The following is an 18,647-nucleotide window of genomic DNA, read 5'->3' as shown; positions in this document are numbered from 1 at the left end:
ACTGAAGACAGTCAATCACAGTTATTGGTTGATCCGTAATTAGGCCTAATGTGTCTAAGCACCACAAAAACTAGCCTAACAAAGCAAACCTATTGGCTATACTTAGACACAGTTAGTCTACCACTAAAACAGAGAAAAAAGGGAACTTAATAATAATAATAATAATTAGTATTTATATAGTGCTGAATCTTGTCCAGAGACAAAGCACTTTCACACCAGTCAGTCGCACGCATGCATAACTCTAGATTAAAAACCAAAAAAAAAAAGAAAAAAAAAAAGAAAAAACAACTTGTGATGCCATTCCAGGACAACAGGAATGACTTACCTTTTCCTGAGTCATCCAGCCGAGCATAGGGCGCAGCATTCAGTTTGGGAACACAGCGCTCTATAGGTACCCATGTGTACGCTTCCGGGCAGACCAGGTAGGATGGGAAGTACTGACCCTGTGTTGCAGAAAAACTTTTCTTTTTGACAAAAGCTGATTTAGAAGGATATTTTACAACAAAAAAAAACAACAACAATAAAAACCAATCAACAAAAAACAACAACCTAGCAGCTTTGCAATAGCCGTTGTTGGCGACATGATACCAGTTTCACCCCCTAGCCCCTCCCCCATTTTCTCTTCAGATTTGCAGAGATCTCAGGAATGGCCTCTGGGGCTTTTCTGCAGCAGTCACGCCCTACTGACACAACTGACAAGATGCTTTTTTAAAATTTAAAAAATCTTTTTTGATGAACTGAGAAGAGTGCATTTACAAGTTTCTGCACAGACCTCACATCCCTGAAAAATGCTAGGTTCATCATCTGCCTCCAATAAGAGAACCAGAACACAGTACCACGACTTTTATCTTGAATGCCAGCATATCAGACGGCATGTGTTTTCTTCCTGGGCTCAGTTCAGATTTCTCAGGCACCCCTTAGATAATGATGATGAATCATGAGTCAAAGGTGAGAAAGTCTATTTTCCAGTTCATTCTTCATTTGACATTCTTGCAAACAGTACCGTACTGTTAAATTTGTTGGTTTCGTTCAGTCATGGTTTGCCAGAGCTGAAATCACTTTCAGTTTCAGTTTTGCCTGGTTGACTGTAATTTGATCACACGAAATACATAGTGTGCCTTATTCTAGGATTTGTCATGAAAAACTCCAAATTTCAGGGGTGTGTGCCTTATATTCAGGAGGGTCTTCTAGACTGAGAATTCAAGTGTATCAGCTCTTGTTATACTGCTGTTGTTTTTTTTTTTCTTTCAACAAGTCATTAAAATCTTTTATTTCAATTGTGAATAAGCATAGCATTAAATGTAAAAAAAAAAAAAAAATCAACAAAAAAAAAAGAAAAAAAAAAAGAAGAAGTAAAACATACTACCTTGTATCTCATTTTTGGACAGGAGTGGATGTAGAAGCCCATGTAGTAGTAAGCCACAGCTGGGTCTATCTTCTGCAGCTCACGCACAAACGCCAACTCTCTGTGGGAGGGAAACAACAGAATCATCGGAAAAATACACTTTTTTTTTCTCTCTTTATTTGTTCTTAAAATCTGTTATTACTGTGAACACTTTTTTCTATCAAAGTTCACTAATTCTGCAATGCAAAGCAGCTACAAAGGACACACTGTCACTGTCATTATCACTGTCCCTTGTTGCACCAGACAATCACACAGGGTATTATCAGGGCTGTAAGCACTGTTACATCAATCCAACAGAACCTGAAAAGTAAGAAACATACAAAATAAAACTTATCTCCAATTACACTCTTATTGCAGTTACAGCAAGGACGCATTTTTTGTGGTCTGATCTGAAGCCAACCCACAGGCTTAAAATTGTAACACGTATCTGGTGTATGAAAATCATATTTCTCTTTTCCAAAGTCAATTTTGAAATTCTTAAAAAAAAAGAACATTTATTGCTATTGATTCAATCTATTTTTGCATCTACAGATATCAGAATCAGAACAATGTTGTCTCAACAGGAGAAATTAAGTGTGGAGAAGGCTGATACATGAAAATCACAAGCAGAACAGTAAAAGCTGGCATACAACATATCAACAAAATTACATACAAAAGTTTTGAAGCAGAACAGTAAAAGTTGGCATTCAAAATTACACACACCAGTCTTGTGATTTGTGCACACACACACACACACACACAGACGCACACACACACACATACACACACACTGAAACGCACACACAGAGCATCACCACCACACTCCAGCTCCACCCACAGCACCAAGAACTGACCTGAGAGCAGAGTAGGTTCCCAGAGACAGAAAGCTGTAGTCAGGGTCGTAGTACAGGTAGACAGAGGACACAGAGCTGGGCAGGATGTCAATGACCCCCACCGCGATCAGCTTGCCATCCAGCAGGTAGTGCTGGTGGAATGACCCGTAGCCCTCAGGGAGACGACCCACCTCATCTTCCTTCGGGATGTTGGGCTGCAGGTCAAAACAACACACAGGTGAAAACACAGGTGTTACAAAAAAGACATGCAGATGAAAATACAGGTCAAAACATAAGTATAACAAGAGAGGCAAGGCCTTCAAGACTCATTTGTGATACACTTAAAAAAAAAGAAAAAAAAAGAAAGAAAAATAATCCAAGTTTTTTATGTATTGATTATAATTTCAAAATGTAATGTTTAAGATGAGAAAGATCAGTTTAAAGCAAATTAAGTCCCCTAGCAGTAATTACAGAGTAATTTCCCTGTTTTACTATCTGCACCAAAACGTTTGCAAAATAAATAAAACTTCCATGCTTAGCAAAAGAAGTTCCTGTTTGAACAAAAAATGATAATAACAACTGCTCTTGTTGTTGGGTCAGAATATCAGATCAAAGTGCCAAGTTTAGAGAATACAAAAAATATAAATATAACAGTAAATGCAGTTTGCATATAATTAGGCTTCATTTTTTATATTTTTGTGCCCATCTCAGACGTGCAATATTGTTTTAAACAAGATGACTGGAAAGAACTGAATTTTTCCTATTTTTATGCCTAATTTGGTGTCAACTTACAAAGTATTTGCAGAGAAAATGTCAATGTTAAAGTTTACCACGGACACACAGACACACACACACACACACACACAGACAACTGAACACCAGGTTAAAACATAGACTCACTTTGTTTACACAAGTGAGTCAATAAAAAGACTCACAGTGGAAAATACAGGTATAACAAAATATCAAGCAGGTATACAGCTATCACAAAACGACAAGCAAGTGAAAATTCGGATGTGACAAAATGCCCCTGTTATTTATGTAAATGTATAGCTGAAAAATGATAGCGATTATTATGCTTTTGTGTATTTAATGTTGTACTGTGATGCCTCTGGTAAAAGAATAAAAATTACATTAAAAAAAAAGAAGAAAATACAGGTGTCTCAAGCGTGCATGTATGCATGAATAGTTTCATAGGTGGTGTGCGCATCCACAGATAAACAAATGCATGTATATTCATACTCATGCACACAGTGATACACACTCTCACAATGTGTGTAATCATGTGAACACTGGCTGGCATACAGAAGTATATAAATATGATGTACAGACACTTAAACACAAACACATGTATATATATATATGCACACATACCACACACACACAAATATGACACAAATACATTCTCATCTATACATGTGTTATAGTGTGCCAGCAGTGTCACCCCCCACCACCCACACTCTGTCCCCCTTCCCTCCCCATCCCTTCGCACCCCCTCCCCCTCTTTCTTATCTCCCTTCCCGCTCCATCCAAAGTGAAGTCTTTGAGGTCGCGCCGACACCGCGCCACCCTCCCGCACTCCCACTCCCAAGTTGGCTCTCTTTGGTCAGCAAGTCTGCATCACCCGCCCCAGTCATTGAAACACGTGCGGTTATGTCATGTCTGCCACAATCCCCGTGCTGAACTAGATGTCGGCGTGTTCGAAACAGACGAGTGTCGGCATGTCAGAACATCCCATGTGGCGGCCTGTCTTTCAAGTCGTTCCCCATCTCCCCTTTCACAAACACAGCTGAAGTAGGTGGCGGGACTTCAGAACATAAGCTAGGGAGAATTTATGCTAATGTGAACTTTGATCATGCCAGCTAACATGCCGAGAGTTGTATTGTCCTGTCTCCCCAATCTCTTTGTGACGTAAACAGGTGAACTTGTCATAGAATGTGTACAGCCAAGTGGGTAGAATTGTAGCAAATCAGATCAATCTGCTGAATTGGACGAATTGGGATTAAGCAGTGAATCTGTCAGTCATTCACATAGCGTCACTAGGACAAGCAAAGATTGGTTATTTCAGTTCAACCAGTTGGGGGAGTGAGTGTTGTAGCTTGCACTAGTATGCACAGTATGTTGTGGGAAGGGATAAAACCAGTCAGCCCAGTTCTCAGCTGTCTCCCAGAAAAACTGACTGACACAGGCTGACTGACTGAACGGTGATGTGAGATGCAAGGAAATCCTTGTTGGGCTGTGAGTACATAACTTGAAATGGTTTTATACTATGTTGATAACTTGGTTTTGTTGGGAAAGGAAATTTTCTATCTAAAATTACGTTTAACCCTCTTGTATTCAGATTCTCTGAGGCCAAACTCCCCTAGATTTCGGATTCTTTTGGTGAGTTTAGCCTCAAAATGGGTATGTATAGTTCACGCTTCACCACAACCAAGAATAAACCTCTAGAGTCATGAAATTCAGCAGGTATGGTCATGAGGCTTTGTTCTGTCATGTGAGCGAGATTCGGTGTGTCTAGATGTGAAAGGTCGTGTCTCTGTCACCAAAATGTCACCAAATATGTCACATGTGATGATGACAATTCTAATACAGCACACCAACATGCAGTTATTCAGTTATTCCATGCACATGCACGTTAGTGTTGTGAAATGAAGCCGCGGCCTACCTGAGATGATCTGTCTCCTGTCTGCCAGTACAGTCCCCACAGGTAATCCAAAGAATGCCACACAACTAGTGTCAGTTGTCACAACTGAAGAGTTACTGGAGATAATTTCAAGCACAGTTCCATGTTGCTCTTATGTCACTGTTCTAAGCACTTTGTAAAGATCTGTTTATACGAGGGTCATTCAATAAAGTGAATTTTTCGGTATAAGGACTTCTAATACAGATAGAAGCTTACTTTTTTTTTTTTTCAACGTAGTCTCCCAGCACTGTCACACACTTTTCCCATCTGTGCACAAGCTTCCGTATTCCCTCAGCGTAAAAATCTTTGGACTGATGTCTCAGCCAGTCGCTCACAACACTTTTGACTTCATTGTCACTTTCAAACTTCGTGCCTCTCGTGAACGCTTTCAAGGGACCAAACAGGTGAAAGTCTGAAGGGGCAAGGTCTGGGCTGTAAGGGGGATGAGGGAGCAGTTCCCAGCCCAGCTCGTTGATGGTCTTCACCGTTCGGGCTGCTGTGTGAGGCCTTGCATCTTTGGCACCCACCGGCAGCTGACCTTCGAGTAGCCAAGGTCATCATGGACAATTTTGTGTGCTGTCCCAACAGATAAGCCCAAAGTCCTTGCAATGTCATCCACTGTCACCCTTCTGTCAGACTGAATGAGGTCATTGACTGATTCGATCACCTCAGGAGACCTCACTTCTGTAGGCCTTCCAGGCCTGTCTTCATCCTCAACACTGCTCCGTCCTTCTTTAAACAATTTAGCCCACTTGCAGACATTTTTTCGGCTGAAACATGTGGCACCATACACAGTTGACATTCTCCTATGAATTTCAACTGGTTTGCACCCTTCAGCAACCAAAAACTTGATAACTGACCACTGTTCAATCCTGGAGCATGCTTCTTGGTCGGCCATCTTTGTTAATCGCCAAAACTATCAAAGTTTTTTTTAATCTGCAAAACAAATTAAATCCATGTGAAAAAGAAGTAAAACAAAAAAAAGTAAGCTTCTATCTGTATTAGAAGTCCTTATACCGAAAAATTCACCTTATTTATTGAATGACCCTTGTATATGCACACAATGTATAACTGTACAGTAAGGATAGTGAGTAGAGTGTCACTGCTAATTGTCACAGTCACCAAAACTACAGGTAAGCACACAGACACACATAAACAAAAACAAGCTAGCTTGTCCTAATGTTGAGGCACATTCTGTCCATGGTAATCACGGAAACAGTCATTCACACTGCTGATCCAGTTATTCCGGAAGCGAGGGTCGGTTGACCAGTAGCACCACAAACGTGGCAGACGACTGATCCCCATCATGATCAGCACAGAGAGATAGGCCTGCATTTCGTCAGGTGTTGTTTCGAACCCTAGGGGGTCAGGGGTGCCCCGGGCTGCTTGTTTTTGTCGGGCATATCTGTTGGTCTCTTCTGCTGGAACTTGAAAAAATGTGATGGGTAAAAACAAAAAAAATAATCCAGAGAGGTGGCAGTGCTTGGCAGTGAATGCGCAGGGCCTGTCCGCTGCTGGAACGTGGCCACGTTGGTAGGCCGAGTAGCCTGTCGCCACGTGGTTTGCAGAGCGGTGAGTGGCACATTGTCCTCGGGATCACTTTCACCATTCTTCTCCTTGATCGGAACCTAAATGCACATCAGAATCTTCTTCTAATTCTTCACACTCTTCATTCGCATCATATTTCAACACTTCTTCTAAAATAAGACCTAATTCCTCGGCTGAATAGTCCTCGAACTCACTGGTGCATGCAGATGACGCCACTGTGAAAATCGGTCAGTTTCATTCACAACTCTCCACACGCAGTTTCCCTCCTTTCTTTGTGAATGGAAGTGGTGCTAGCATCCAAAAATAGCGATGCAAGATTATTGGACAAAAGTAGGGAACTTTCCACCAACTTTTAGTGCCTGTTGAGCATAGTCACGGCGTCAGCACATGATGGAAAAGTACCACACACATACTGCCGGCGCCGGACACATCGAGGCATCAGAAGGAAAGGGTTAAATAACATACTTACCGTGACCCAACTACTGCAGATTCTGGCAGGGGTCTGACATTCCTGTCCTGTGCAAACTACTATCCGCCTATGCAGAGAAAACGAAAGCAACTACGGCCCATAACCTCTTGGAAGAAGGTAACCTCCTCTTTGTCCCGCTGGCTAGCGCTTTCTTTTTCCAGCAGCCATCTTGACACCTGTTCCTGTGCACTTCATATGGCTAAGTTTTTTTTTTGCATTTTCTGTCTATCGATTCTTTGGCGTTTCTGTTTTGTGTCCAATTATGTCTTCAAACAGGTCGCAAAATTATGTGGCTCGATTGGGAGATCGGGCTAAAATTAAGGCACGATCGCAATCGATTCGCGATCACTCTGGGCCCTCTACCTCTCTCAACAGCGCCTCCTCCACTTCCTCTGCCACCTCCGGTCGACTCCAGACCCCCACTACCCCCGACGCCTCCTCCGGCAACTTCTAGGGGTTTGTTACCCTAAACCCAAGTCAGTAGTACCATTGTTGTTCTTAATTTCGAACCGCGAACGGACTCGAGGTGATCCGCGATTTCTCGGCTCTGCCAGTCGGCAGTGCCCGAGTCAACCTCCTCTATGTGTTTTGTGTCAGTGAACAGCCAGTTTAAGTTGATCTTGTGGCTGGTGGAAAGAAAAGGGGTTAATGTGTGGAGGGAAGTACTGGCCTATATCTTTTGAGTCCCCCCCCACCCCCCTCTTCTGTTTTGTTACAGATATCTTGTTCTGTATTTTTGATGTATTACTTTTGTTTTGTATATAGTAGGTGGTGTCGGTTAAATGTGAAATGAACAGATCTATGGACTAACACACTGTCAGTGTGTGTTGAGGGTTTTTCATGTGTGTGTGTGCTGCTTGTAGGTGCTGCTTGTAGATGCTGCTTGTAGGTGCTGCTTTAGGTGTAGGGTGAACTTTTTACTGTGTGCTGCTTGTAGGCAGTGTGTGCTGCCTTAGTGTGCATTGGTTTTGCTAAGTAGGGTGAACTGCTTAGTGTGGGTGCTGTATTGTAAAGTAAACACTCTACAAAAACTGGTCCATGTGGCCCTGCTATTGGTATGAGGAGAGCAAGTGAGTGTGTGCAATTAGTTGATCCTATATCCCCCTGTCTGCTCCCCTCTCTCCTTTGGAATCGAACAACATTTTCGAACAGTTTTTAACACATGCATGCATAAACATTACAAGAAAAAAAAGAGGATAAAAACAACACACACATGCACATAAAAAAAGGGGGAAAAAGACGATTAAATGTATTTAACAACATCACTTCCAACCACTGAAACTGAATCAACCACTGTCCTTCTTAGATAAGAGAAAACTCTCTTCCCTGACGATTGGAAAACAGCTATCTGTGCAGTTCAGCAATTCCGCAAAGGCATCCTGTACAGTTTGTGAAGAACTTAAAGAGCCATGGGATTACACAATTACATAACCCTTCTTCTTCTTCTTCTGCGTTCGTGGGCTGCAGCTCCCACGTTCACTTATACGCACACGAGTGGGCTTTTACGTGTATGACCGTTTTTACCCCGCCATGTAGGCAGCCATACTCCGTTTTCGGGGGTGTGCATGCTGGGTATGTTCTTGTTTCCATAGCCCACCGAACGCTGACATGGATTACAGGATCTTTGACGTGTGTATTTGATCTTCTGCTTGCATATACACACGAAGGGGGTTCAGGCACTAGCAGGTCTGCACATATGTTGACCTGGGAGATCGGAAAAATCTCCACCCTTTACCCACCAGGCGCCATCACCGTGATTCGAACCCGGGACCCTCAGATTGACAGTCCAACGCTTTAACCACTCGGCTATTGCGCCTGTCAATTACATAACCCAAATAATTACATATCCAAAAGAGCCATGTGATTATACAATTTCATAACCTAAATAATTACATATTCTAAAGAGCCATGGGATTACACAATTGCTGATGGGTGCAATAGCTGAGTGGTTAAAGTGTTGGACTTTCAATCTGTGGGTCCCGTGTTTGAATCTTGGTAAATGTGCCTGGTGGGTAAAGGGTCCAGATTTTTCCGATCTCCCAGGCCAACATATGTGCAGACTTGTTAGTGCCTGAACCCCCTTTATGTATATATGCAAGCAGAAGATCAAATACGCACATTAAAGATCCTGTAGTCCATGTCAACATTCAGTGGGTTATGGAAACAAGAACATACCCAGCATGCATACCCCTGGAAACAAAATATGGCTGCCTGCATGGCGGGCTAAAAACAGGTCATACATGTAAAAGCCCACTCATGTACATATGAGTGAACATGGGAGTTACAGACCACTAACGAAAAAGAAGACACAATTTCCATTTAACTTTCATAAAGCCTTAGTACTCGGTGTACCATGGCATGGCATTACATATTTTGTTCCAGTTCATGTGAGACATACAGATAGGATCTTTGACCATCATTCCATCTCATATAGAAAGAGTCCTTGACATCAATTAAAGCCATTCAGCTCTGGCTTTGAGCTCATCTTGGTGAGTGGCATCTGCGTGTCAATGCACTTTTAATCAAAGCCTCTGTGAGGAGAAAGTGAAGGCAGTGGGTGGGAGGGTTGTAAGAGCCAAACACACATCACCTCCAATGGGGAGTCGACCAAAAAGCCCTGGAAGGCTTCCTTAGTGCACTCATGCTCTCCTTCTCTGTGAATGGTCATTTGATATTTCTTAAACAGCTCGTGGGACTGGCTGAACGAGGAGCGTGATGCCGCTGAGGGGGGTTTGGTCCTGATGACCCGTACCTACATCAACAGAACACAAAGAAAACGACAACACAGGTAATTGAAAAAAAACAACAACCAACAACAACACAAGTTACCTGCAGTGGGGAGTCAACAAGGAAGCGGGTGTACTGCTTCAGGTTGGGTTTTTCAGGTGGGTCTCTGTGGATGGTGGTCTGGTATTTGTGATACACCTTGTGAGCGTCTACATATGTGCTCAGAAAATCCTCGCTTTTTGGGCAGGACCGCACCAGTTTTAACTGGAAAACAAATACTGAGATGCTTGTATCCAAATCATCTCACTTTTAATTGGAAAACAAAGCGCTCAGATTCATGATCATGCCAGTTTTAACCGGAAAACAAAAGGTGTGAAAGTCTGGGAAGCTTGAAACTGTATCAAATCCAATTGTTCCAGTTCTGTTCTGATAAAAGATGTAGAAATTCTCAAACTCTTGGATTTGGGAGTTTGGTTCATGGTTGTCTGGTTTTACTTGAAGGGGAACAAAAAAGGCATGCTTGCACATATCTTAATTCAAACAACAGCACATATCTTAATTCAAACAACAGCATTTGAATGACATTACATCCACATGAGGTACCAAGCCTGTGTTCAGAAATGCATGGTCTTGGTTCAGAATGGTACTGTTCCTCTTCTTTTGAACAACACACAGTGGACAGCTGTCAACACAATGAATGGATGACACAATCATCTGGTTTGCTGCAACCAACTCTCTTCTATTTCTGTTATCTTCTCAACACAAACACTGATCAGCATGAGATTATCTCTCTGGTGCCTTGAAAGTTGTGGTCAGCTGAATCCATTGTCTTCTGCTATCATAACTTCAGGCAGATACCACTGAAAATGCGTCAAAAGAAAGATAACCTTTCTCAGTGTATATTTGTTTGTGTCCCAAAGGGATTTTTTGTGAAAGAATTCATCTGAGGATAGCTTAATGCCAAGGGTTCTATTTCATGTAGAAGCTGTTGCCAGCACACAGAACTTTGATTTTTCTTTTAATCATCATGAACACTAACCAAACCATTACTCAGGATTTTACTTTGCTGACTTGGAAGAAAAACCTTAAGTGGACACAAGGTTCCAATGTGGAGCTTTTAACTTCCTACATATACATCTATGCACAGTGCCACTTGGCCAATGTTCAGCTGTTTTTGCTTCTTCTTCTTCTTTTAATTTTTTTTAAAAAACAGGATTAAACATTGTAAGTAGGTTAGCAGTCGTTTAGAATATAAGCAAACTGATATTGACAGTTTTTAATGAAAATCCTACAAGCAACTGCTTGTTTGTAAAGAAATAAAATGAAATCATGAATATGATTTTACCAGAGACAAATATAACCATACTAAGACATTCAAAGTATTGTCTAACAAGGTACTATTATTTTGTACTGTGAAACTAGTTCCACTGACCTTTGTTAACTTTTCAATTAATCTCAACGTGAAATGCTGATACTCATCTGAATCTGACCAGTCTGTTGTCCATCATATTTTAAGATAAAAATGTATAAATTCAGATGACTGAACATGAAACCATGCATTTCTGTATATATGTAGCAAGTCTCCAGATGTGCAATCAATTCAGTCATGTACCACCGAGTCCTATTCACAGAATACAACAACACACAGCTGGGTATCAGCCAACCTTCACACACACACACACACACACACACACACACTCACACACATGCTCAAGATACTCACCTCTAAGCGGTGAGCAGGATTCGTTACTTCTTCTGGCTCATTCAGAAAGTCCTCCAAGCTCTTTCCTTCCTTGCTAGTTGCCTTGTTCTGAGCAAGACACACACATTATAACCACAAATAGTGAAAAAAAAGAAAACAAACAAAACCTTTACAAAACTTAACAAAACTGACAACATCCTCTTGCCAGTAACTTATATTTTTCATTTTAAGAAATGTGTAATATGCTCACAGCATGTACGCACAGTAAATGAAAGAAGAGACAGAATGAGGGAGAGAGAAAGAGACATGTACATTGTCTTTGTGTGTGTCAGTGTATCAGTGCATGAGTGTATGTGTGTATGTGTATTTGTGTGTGTGTGAGTGAGAGTGTGTGTGTGTGTGTGTGCGCACGCACACATATAAAACTGGTAAATATACACCTTTTTCCTAATCTGGAAGAGACATGTTCATAGTCTCTGTGTGTGTCAGTGTATCAGTGTGTGAGTGTGTGTGTGTGTGTGTTTGCATGCGTGCGCACACAAAACTGATAAATACACAACTTTTTTCCTGATCTCGAAAGAAAACGAATTTCCAGACTTCTCATCCAAAAAGAACAGCTGACAAACAGAAAGTGACATATGTGCACTTCAACAACTCTAGTTTTCTTTTTTTCAAGCCAACAGTATGAAGTGGTCTGGTGGTAATGTGTCCACCTTTGAAGCGAGAGAATCTGAGCACACGGGATCGAACCCCACACTCGCCAGTATTTTCTCCTTCTCTACTGGACCTTGACAGGTGGTCTGGATGCTAGTCAGAAGCAATGAACTGAGGTCCTGTGTGTAGCATGCATTCAGCGCATACAGAAGAACCCACGGCGACATTAGGTTCCTGGAAAAATTCTATATAAAAAACAAAACAAAAAACTCTGCTTTGATAAGAAACTAAATAAACTTGCAGGCTGAAAAAAGAAAAAAAGAAAAAGAGGGTGACACTGAACTGTAGTGTCACACTTCTCTGAGGACAGCAACCTGAATTTCACACAGACATCTGTGTTGACAAAAAAGTAAAACAATACTGTGATGAGTTGAAAGTTTACCTTAGCCTTGATTTCTTCTAGCGTCTCTCCGGTCTTCTTCATCCTCTTCTCCAACCGTAGCTGCCTGGCCTTTCGGCACTGCGACTCCCCAGTGTCCGACTGGGTCCCTGCAAAACAAGAATGATCCGTCTCTGATACCCTAATGGCTCACCTAATGTTTCCATTACACTTGATAAACGTTTGAGGCTATAATCATTATTTATTATCATTATTCTTTTCTTCTTCTTCTTCTGCTTTCGTGGGCTGCAACTCCCGTGTACACTCGCATGTACACGAGTGGGCTTTTACGTGCATGACCGTTTTTACCCCGCCATGTAGGCAGCCATGCTCCGTTTTCGGGGGTGTGCATGCTGGGTATGTTTTTGTTTCCATAACCCACCGAACGCTGACATGGATTACAGGATCTTTAACATGCGTATTTGATCTTCTGCATGTGTTTACACACGAAGGGGGTTCAGGCACTAGCAGGTCTGCACATATGTTGACCTGGGAGATCAGAAAAATCTCCACCCTTTACCCACCGGGCACCGTCACCGTGATTCGAACCCGGGACACTCAGATTGAAAGTCCAACGCTTTAACCACTTGTCTATTGCGCCCGTCTATTATCATTATGATTATCATCATTATTAATATAACATTATCATTATTTCTATAATTATTATTATCATTACCATTATTCTCGTCATAGTGATTATCATTACTGTCATCATCACCATCATTATCATCATCATCATCACTGTTGTTGATTACAAGTCAAACTGACCACACAGGGACTGGAAACTATAACAACATTGATCCCATGTCACCTGAAAAAAAAAAAAAAAAAATCTGGAAAAGAAAAAAAAATAAATGAAGCGTATACAGAATCACATTCATGCACACGAATCTAGGACATGTTTCTGAAACTATCCCTTCCATCTGTAAACACGAGGCATGTCAGGGCTGAAAACACTGCAAATAGTGATCCCATAAAAACCAAAGAAAAACATTCACCAAAACAAAATACCAGCGGAAAGTGTTCATGTCCTAGGCAACAACAACGCACAACAGTGGGAGGTAGACTAAAAAAATCTTGGTAAAAGTCGACTTACTTGGGATAAAAGAGGCGACGTATCGAGCCACAAGCTCTTCTTCAGGCAAATGAAATGAGTGAGTGACAGACAGAAAGGTACAGACAGAGAGGGAGAGAGAGTAAAGTTCAGGAAAGGAAAGTGATGAGAAGTCACAGGAAAGGACACAAAGCAGGGTGAGTAGAACTGTCAGTGTGAATGTACGAGGGAAAGAAAGGGTTCTGAAAGGGAAGGGTGAGGGAAGATGGGCAGGGGGTGAGAGGGCAGGAGTGGGGGAAGGGGGGTGGAAGAGACTGTTAGTGTTAGGGACATATTAACAAGGAAGTAAAATAATAAGTGAAAAAAAAAAAGAAAAGAAAATTAAAAAAATATAAAAATAAAAATAATTTTTAAAAAAAATATATAAAATAAATTATTATAATAATAATAATAATAATAAAATAAATAAATAGATAAAAGAAAAAAAAAATATATATACACACATATGCATACATACATGGACATATACACACATATATATAATTGAAAAAATAAAAATAGAAATAAATAAATAACTAAATAAAAAATGATAAATAGATAAATAAATATAAACAAAAGTGAATAAATAAATTAAAACAACAGCAAAACAACAACAACAACCACACACACACACACACACACACACACACACACACAACAAAAAAAACACCAAAAAAAACAACGCACAACATTGTTAGAGCACTCAGTTTTCAAGTAAAAAAAAAAAAAAAAAAAAAAAAAAAGCTACTTTTCATCCCCCACCCTCTCCTTCTTCTTTGCTATAGAATCATTATGTACCCAAAGTATTCTGCAAAACAAAGGACTCAATGGATGCCTCAACTCCTCCTCACTCACCCCAACACACCCAAACCAAATATGTCTAATGGAAACTGATATAAAACTCATGGTTTGCTGCATCATAAATTTTAAAGCAAAATCTAGTCTATTCCACATTACAAATGTATGTATGACAACAACTCGTAAAAAGAACAAAAAATGGCTCCTACATGACAAGGTAAAAAATGGTCACACAAGTAAAAACCCACCTGTGCAAGTAAACATGAGAGATGGAGCTCACAAACACAGAGAAAACAGCAGTGTTATGCGTCAACAGAAATCATGAACCAAACAGTAAACATATATTTTTTTTCTAAACCTTGTGAAGATGCAGTGGTTGAGCCCGACTTCCCATCTCCTCCAGTCTGTGCGTTTTTCTTCTTTTCCCCAGCATTCTTGGCGGGAGAAGCTGAGTCGACCTTGGCCTTTTTCTTGGCTTGCGCAGGCTCTGTCTTCTTTTCGGTGACAGTCGTGTCGTTCTTCACGTCATCCGCCGACAGGGTCAGATCACTCTTTCGCCCTGGCACAAAACTGTCCCCTCCTGGGCCCTCCGCCATCATGTCGGCGCCACCCTTCCCTCCTGGTTTCTCACCAGTGATGAGGTATCGGTTGACCCGCTTGAGGACCTTTTTGTGGGACTTGGACAGCCGGAATCTGAGGGCGTCGCAGCGGATGGTGTACATGGGGCAGCAGGTCGCGTTCATCGTGGGCTTGTAGCAGTACTTGCCACTCCTGGTGAAACATCAGTATATATTCAAATTTTTCACTCGAAAAACACAACACAAATTCTCATTTGCTTATTACTTTTTTCTTTTAAGTTAAAAAAAAAAAATCTGCATACCTCCATAAACATATAAGTAATGAGTTAGGTTAAAGGTCCCATTAGCCTTTTGTGGTCACCGGGGCAGTGAATTCATATCCACAGGTCCTGGGGTTCGGCACAGGCAGGCAGGCCATCACATTTTCTCCTGCCATTTTAACTTACCCCAACCAAGGTCTGAAGGCAGCATGGCAGAGTTGGATCAGCTCTGGACTTCTGATCAAGTTTTCACCAGTGATCAGGGTCCAAGGTTCCATTTCTGCATGGTTTTGTGTCCTTGGGAAAGGCACTTAACTATGATTTTCCTCGCTTCACCAAGGTGTGAATGGGTACCTGACTTTGGTTTAGGAAGTTGGGGCCCTGCTTTCCGAAGTAGAGTCATAAACATAGCGGATATGAAATCCCTGCCTTAATGATTGAAAAAGGCTGTGCTATAATAATATGTAAAAGACATTAAAAACATATATAATAAAAACAACAATCGAAACATAAGGCAAAGCCTTCAAGGTTCAAAAGCAAAAAAAAACAAAACAACAACAAAAAACAAAAACAAAACAAAAACAAAAAACAAAAAAAAAAACCCACAAAAAAAAAAGAAAAAAAAGAAACGGAATAAGACAGATCAACAAGTTTTTAGGCAGATCAATGTACTCATGAAATAAATGGGAATGGGAAGTTGAGGGATGTATATTTCAATTTATTTGTGTCTTTTTTTTCCCTCTGTCAGTCATTTTATGATTATCTAGGTACACAAGATCTTCTGCAAAGAAAATCATACTTCCCATGGTAAAGAAAATGGAATGATGTGTTTCACATATTTAAAACAAAAGGCTACTCGAAGATAATACTGTGATTTTTTTTCTTCATCACAAATAATGAAATATTAAATCAACGGAGTAAGTTGTATTCTTGAAAGTGTTATTTCTTTTGGTAAAAGTAATTCAATTACTAATTTTTAGAAAGAAATATTCATTGCAACATTTTGGCCTTTGCTTTGTATGCAGTCTTTTAACATGGATCTATGAAGGCATCAACAATATCAGATCTCCAAAGTATAAGTTCTATAAGTTACATGCAACATCTGGAGTCAACACAGGCAATAGGTCCAAAGAAATGTCAGCACTGCTTTTAAACACACACACACACACACACACACACACACACACACACAGAGAAACCAAACAAAAAAAAACAACCTCCCAAAAAAAATCTTAAAAGACAGCCCAAAGTAGAGACTCAACACTTGGGTCCTGAAAGTGAAAAGGCATCTAACCTTCTCCATCCTCTGTCTATGAGGTCCTGGTAGTCCTGGACTGTCATGGAGTGGGCCCACATTCCTGTTGGAAACCATCAACACGTCAGGGTCTCATCCACATCAAGAGGTGACACATTTTAATAATGCTAAAACTATGCAATACTATTCATGAAAGAAAATGGACCTTTTAGATGATTGCAAGTCATTACATTTCCTGACACTGTAGTACTGTAGAGAGTATTGGCTTTGCTTTAAAAAAAACACACACAAAAAACAAAAAAGAACTTGTAAATATAACTAGTTACTTAAACTACAGCTCACTTATTAAGTCTCCTCAGTAAGCCGAGGCACTTTACTGATTTGCAGTTGCCTAATCCATAAAAGATCCAATTTCTCAAATGAAACCCGATGCTGATCAACACTCTATCTGGGTTATAAAACAAATAAAATGTGTCAAATTAGCAGTCATTCAGTAATTTACTTGCCCACTTCTATGTGCCAATGAATCAAATTAGCAGTCGGCAAATCAGTTATAGATATTGTTTATAGCGCAGTTGACTTTTGTTCAATTATCTTGGTGACATTAAGGTTATAAAAGACTGCTAGCATCTCATATAATATTAATAACAAACATGTTTGATATGCACACACACACACACACACACACACATTATAAAAACAAAACAAACAAAGGTGACATTAAGGTTATAAAAGACTGCTAGCATCTCATATAATATTAATAACAAACATGTTTGATATGCACACACACACACACACATTATAAAAACAAAACGAACAAGTTTGGTTCAGTCTCCATCATTTCTATAGTTACTTCTGAACATTTTTACTAAATTTTAGACATGGAAGTATTACACTGATTAACTTTCTGAAGTCACAGTTCAATGCAAGAGAATGCACTTTAGCAGGCAAAGAAACTTGATAGGAAAAGCCTTGTAGATTTTCTCAACAGAGGGGAAAAAGCAGGGGTGAGGGTGGGGGTGGGGGGAGAGGGTGGGGAAGAGGCCGTTAAAGGAGGCTAAAGACCTGGCTGTTATTTTTGCAGAAAGTTTTCACCAGTGCTGTCTTTAAACTATGGCTTTTAGGTTGTATAGAATCCTCTGTGTGTGTGTGTGTGTGTGTGTGTGTGTGTGTGTGTGTGTGTGTGTGTGTGTGTGTGTGTGTGTGTGTGTGACTGTGTATATATATATATATATGTATATATATATGTGTGTGTGTGTGTGTGTGTGTGTGTGTGCGACTGTGTGTGTGTGTGTTTGAGAGAGAGAGAGAGAGAGAGAGAGAGAGAGAGAGAGAGAGAGAGAGAGAGAGAGAGAGAGACAGACAGACAGACAGACAGACAGACAGACAGACACACAGAGAGGGGGGAAGGACAGAGAAAGACAGAGAGAGCACTATGTCCACATTTCTTCCCCTCCGATCCTCTGTGTGACTTATGGTGGGTATTTCAAGTCATTTATAATAAAAATGAAAAGAATGAACCCCCTCCTCCCATGTCCTACCCCTTCCCCCCAAAACAGCAGCAGCAGTAACAACAACAAAAGAACACCACAAGTAAATAACAAATTAACAAAGTGGGTAAGGAAAGTGATTTCAATGTGAACAAAGTTTCAATCGATTCCACTACATTCCTGCTGTGCAATACAGTTAACTCGGTGATTGTAGAGCCTTCTTCTTCATGTCAAAATATCATTATGGGGCACACTGCACGGACGTATTTACAGGATCGTGAACACACTGTGAACAAGGTTCCATAAATAGATTTTAATTTATCTCCTGCTGCATGCATCAGTGACTGGAGAAGCAAAGAAATGTTCTAATTTTTAACATTGTTTACGCTAAAATATATAATAATAATGCACACTAAATTAACAGTTTTGTTGTTGTTGTTGTTGTTGTAAAGTTCATGAAAGGTAACTTCTGAACTGGAGAATTTATGAGATTTCGCAAGCTTGTGCTGCTACTCCAGTTCAAGCACATGATACTTGTTTTCCTTGACAACTGTGAAGGTGTTACAGCCGTGAAACTACTGAAAATACTCTTGAATAGCCTTGCATACTCAATAACAAAAAAAGCATCATACCATGTGAGTAATTCGTATCAGAAGAACCACAGTAGCCACAGCGATAGCCTTCATGTCCGGCGAAATACTCGACGATACTTCTCTCTCGTCTCGCCATTTTGCCTA

At 40.5% G+C, this 18,647-nt stretch overlaps 1 protein-coding gene across 1 annotated transcript in view; it reads right to left on the bottom strand.

Moving 5' to 3' along the window:
- LOC143282936 (arginyl-tRNA--protein transferase 1-like) overlaps positions 1–18,647 on the bottom strand; it is a 24,937-nt gene extending 6,290 nt beyond the window's left edge. The window contains exons 1-9 of the mRNA XM_076588835.1: positions 18,543–18,647; positions 16,460–16,523; positions 14,686–15,098; positions 12,440–12,546; positions 11,365–11,451; positions 9,505–9,666; positions 2,239–2,432; positions 1,367–1,466; positions 326–443 (exon numbers count right to left, since the gene is read on the bottom strand). Coding sequence (XP_076444950.1) covers positions 326–443; positions 1,367–1,466; positions 2,239–2,432; positions 9,505–9,666; positions 11,365–11,451; positions 12,440–12,546; positions 14,686–15,098; positions 16,460–16,523; positions 18,543–18,639 — 1,342 coding nt within the window. The 5' untranslated portion in view covers positions 18,640–18,647. The remainder of the gene's footprint in view (positions 1–325; positions 444–1,366; positions 1,467–2,238; positions 2,433–9,504; positions 9,667–11,364; positions 11,452–12,439; positions 12,547–14,685; positions 15,099–16,459; positions 16,524–18,542) is intronic.

Source organism: Babylonia areolata, chromosome 6 (genome assembly GCF_041734735.1).
Source record: "Babylonia areolata isolate BAREFJ2019XMU chromosome 6, ASM4173473v1, whole genome shotgun sequence".
NCBI classification, from domain to species: Eukaryota; Metazoa; Mollusca; class Gastropoda; order Neogastropoda; family Buccinidae; genus Babylonia; species Babylonia areolata.
This window is presented reverse-complemented; position numbering and strand designations above follow the sequence as displayed.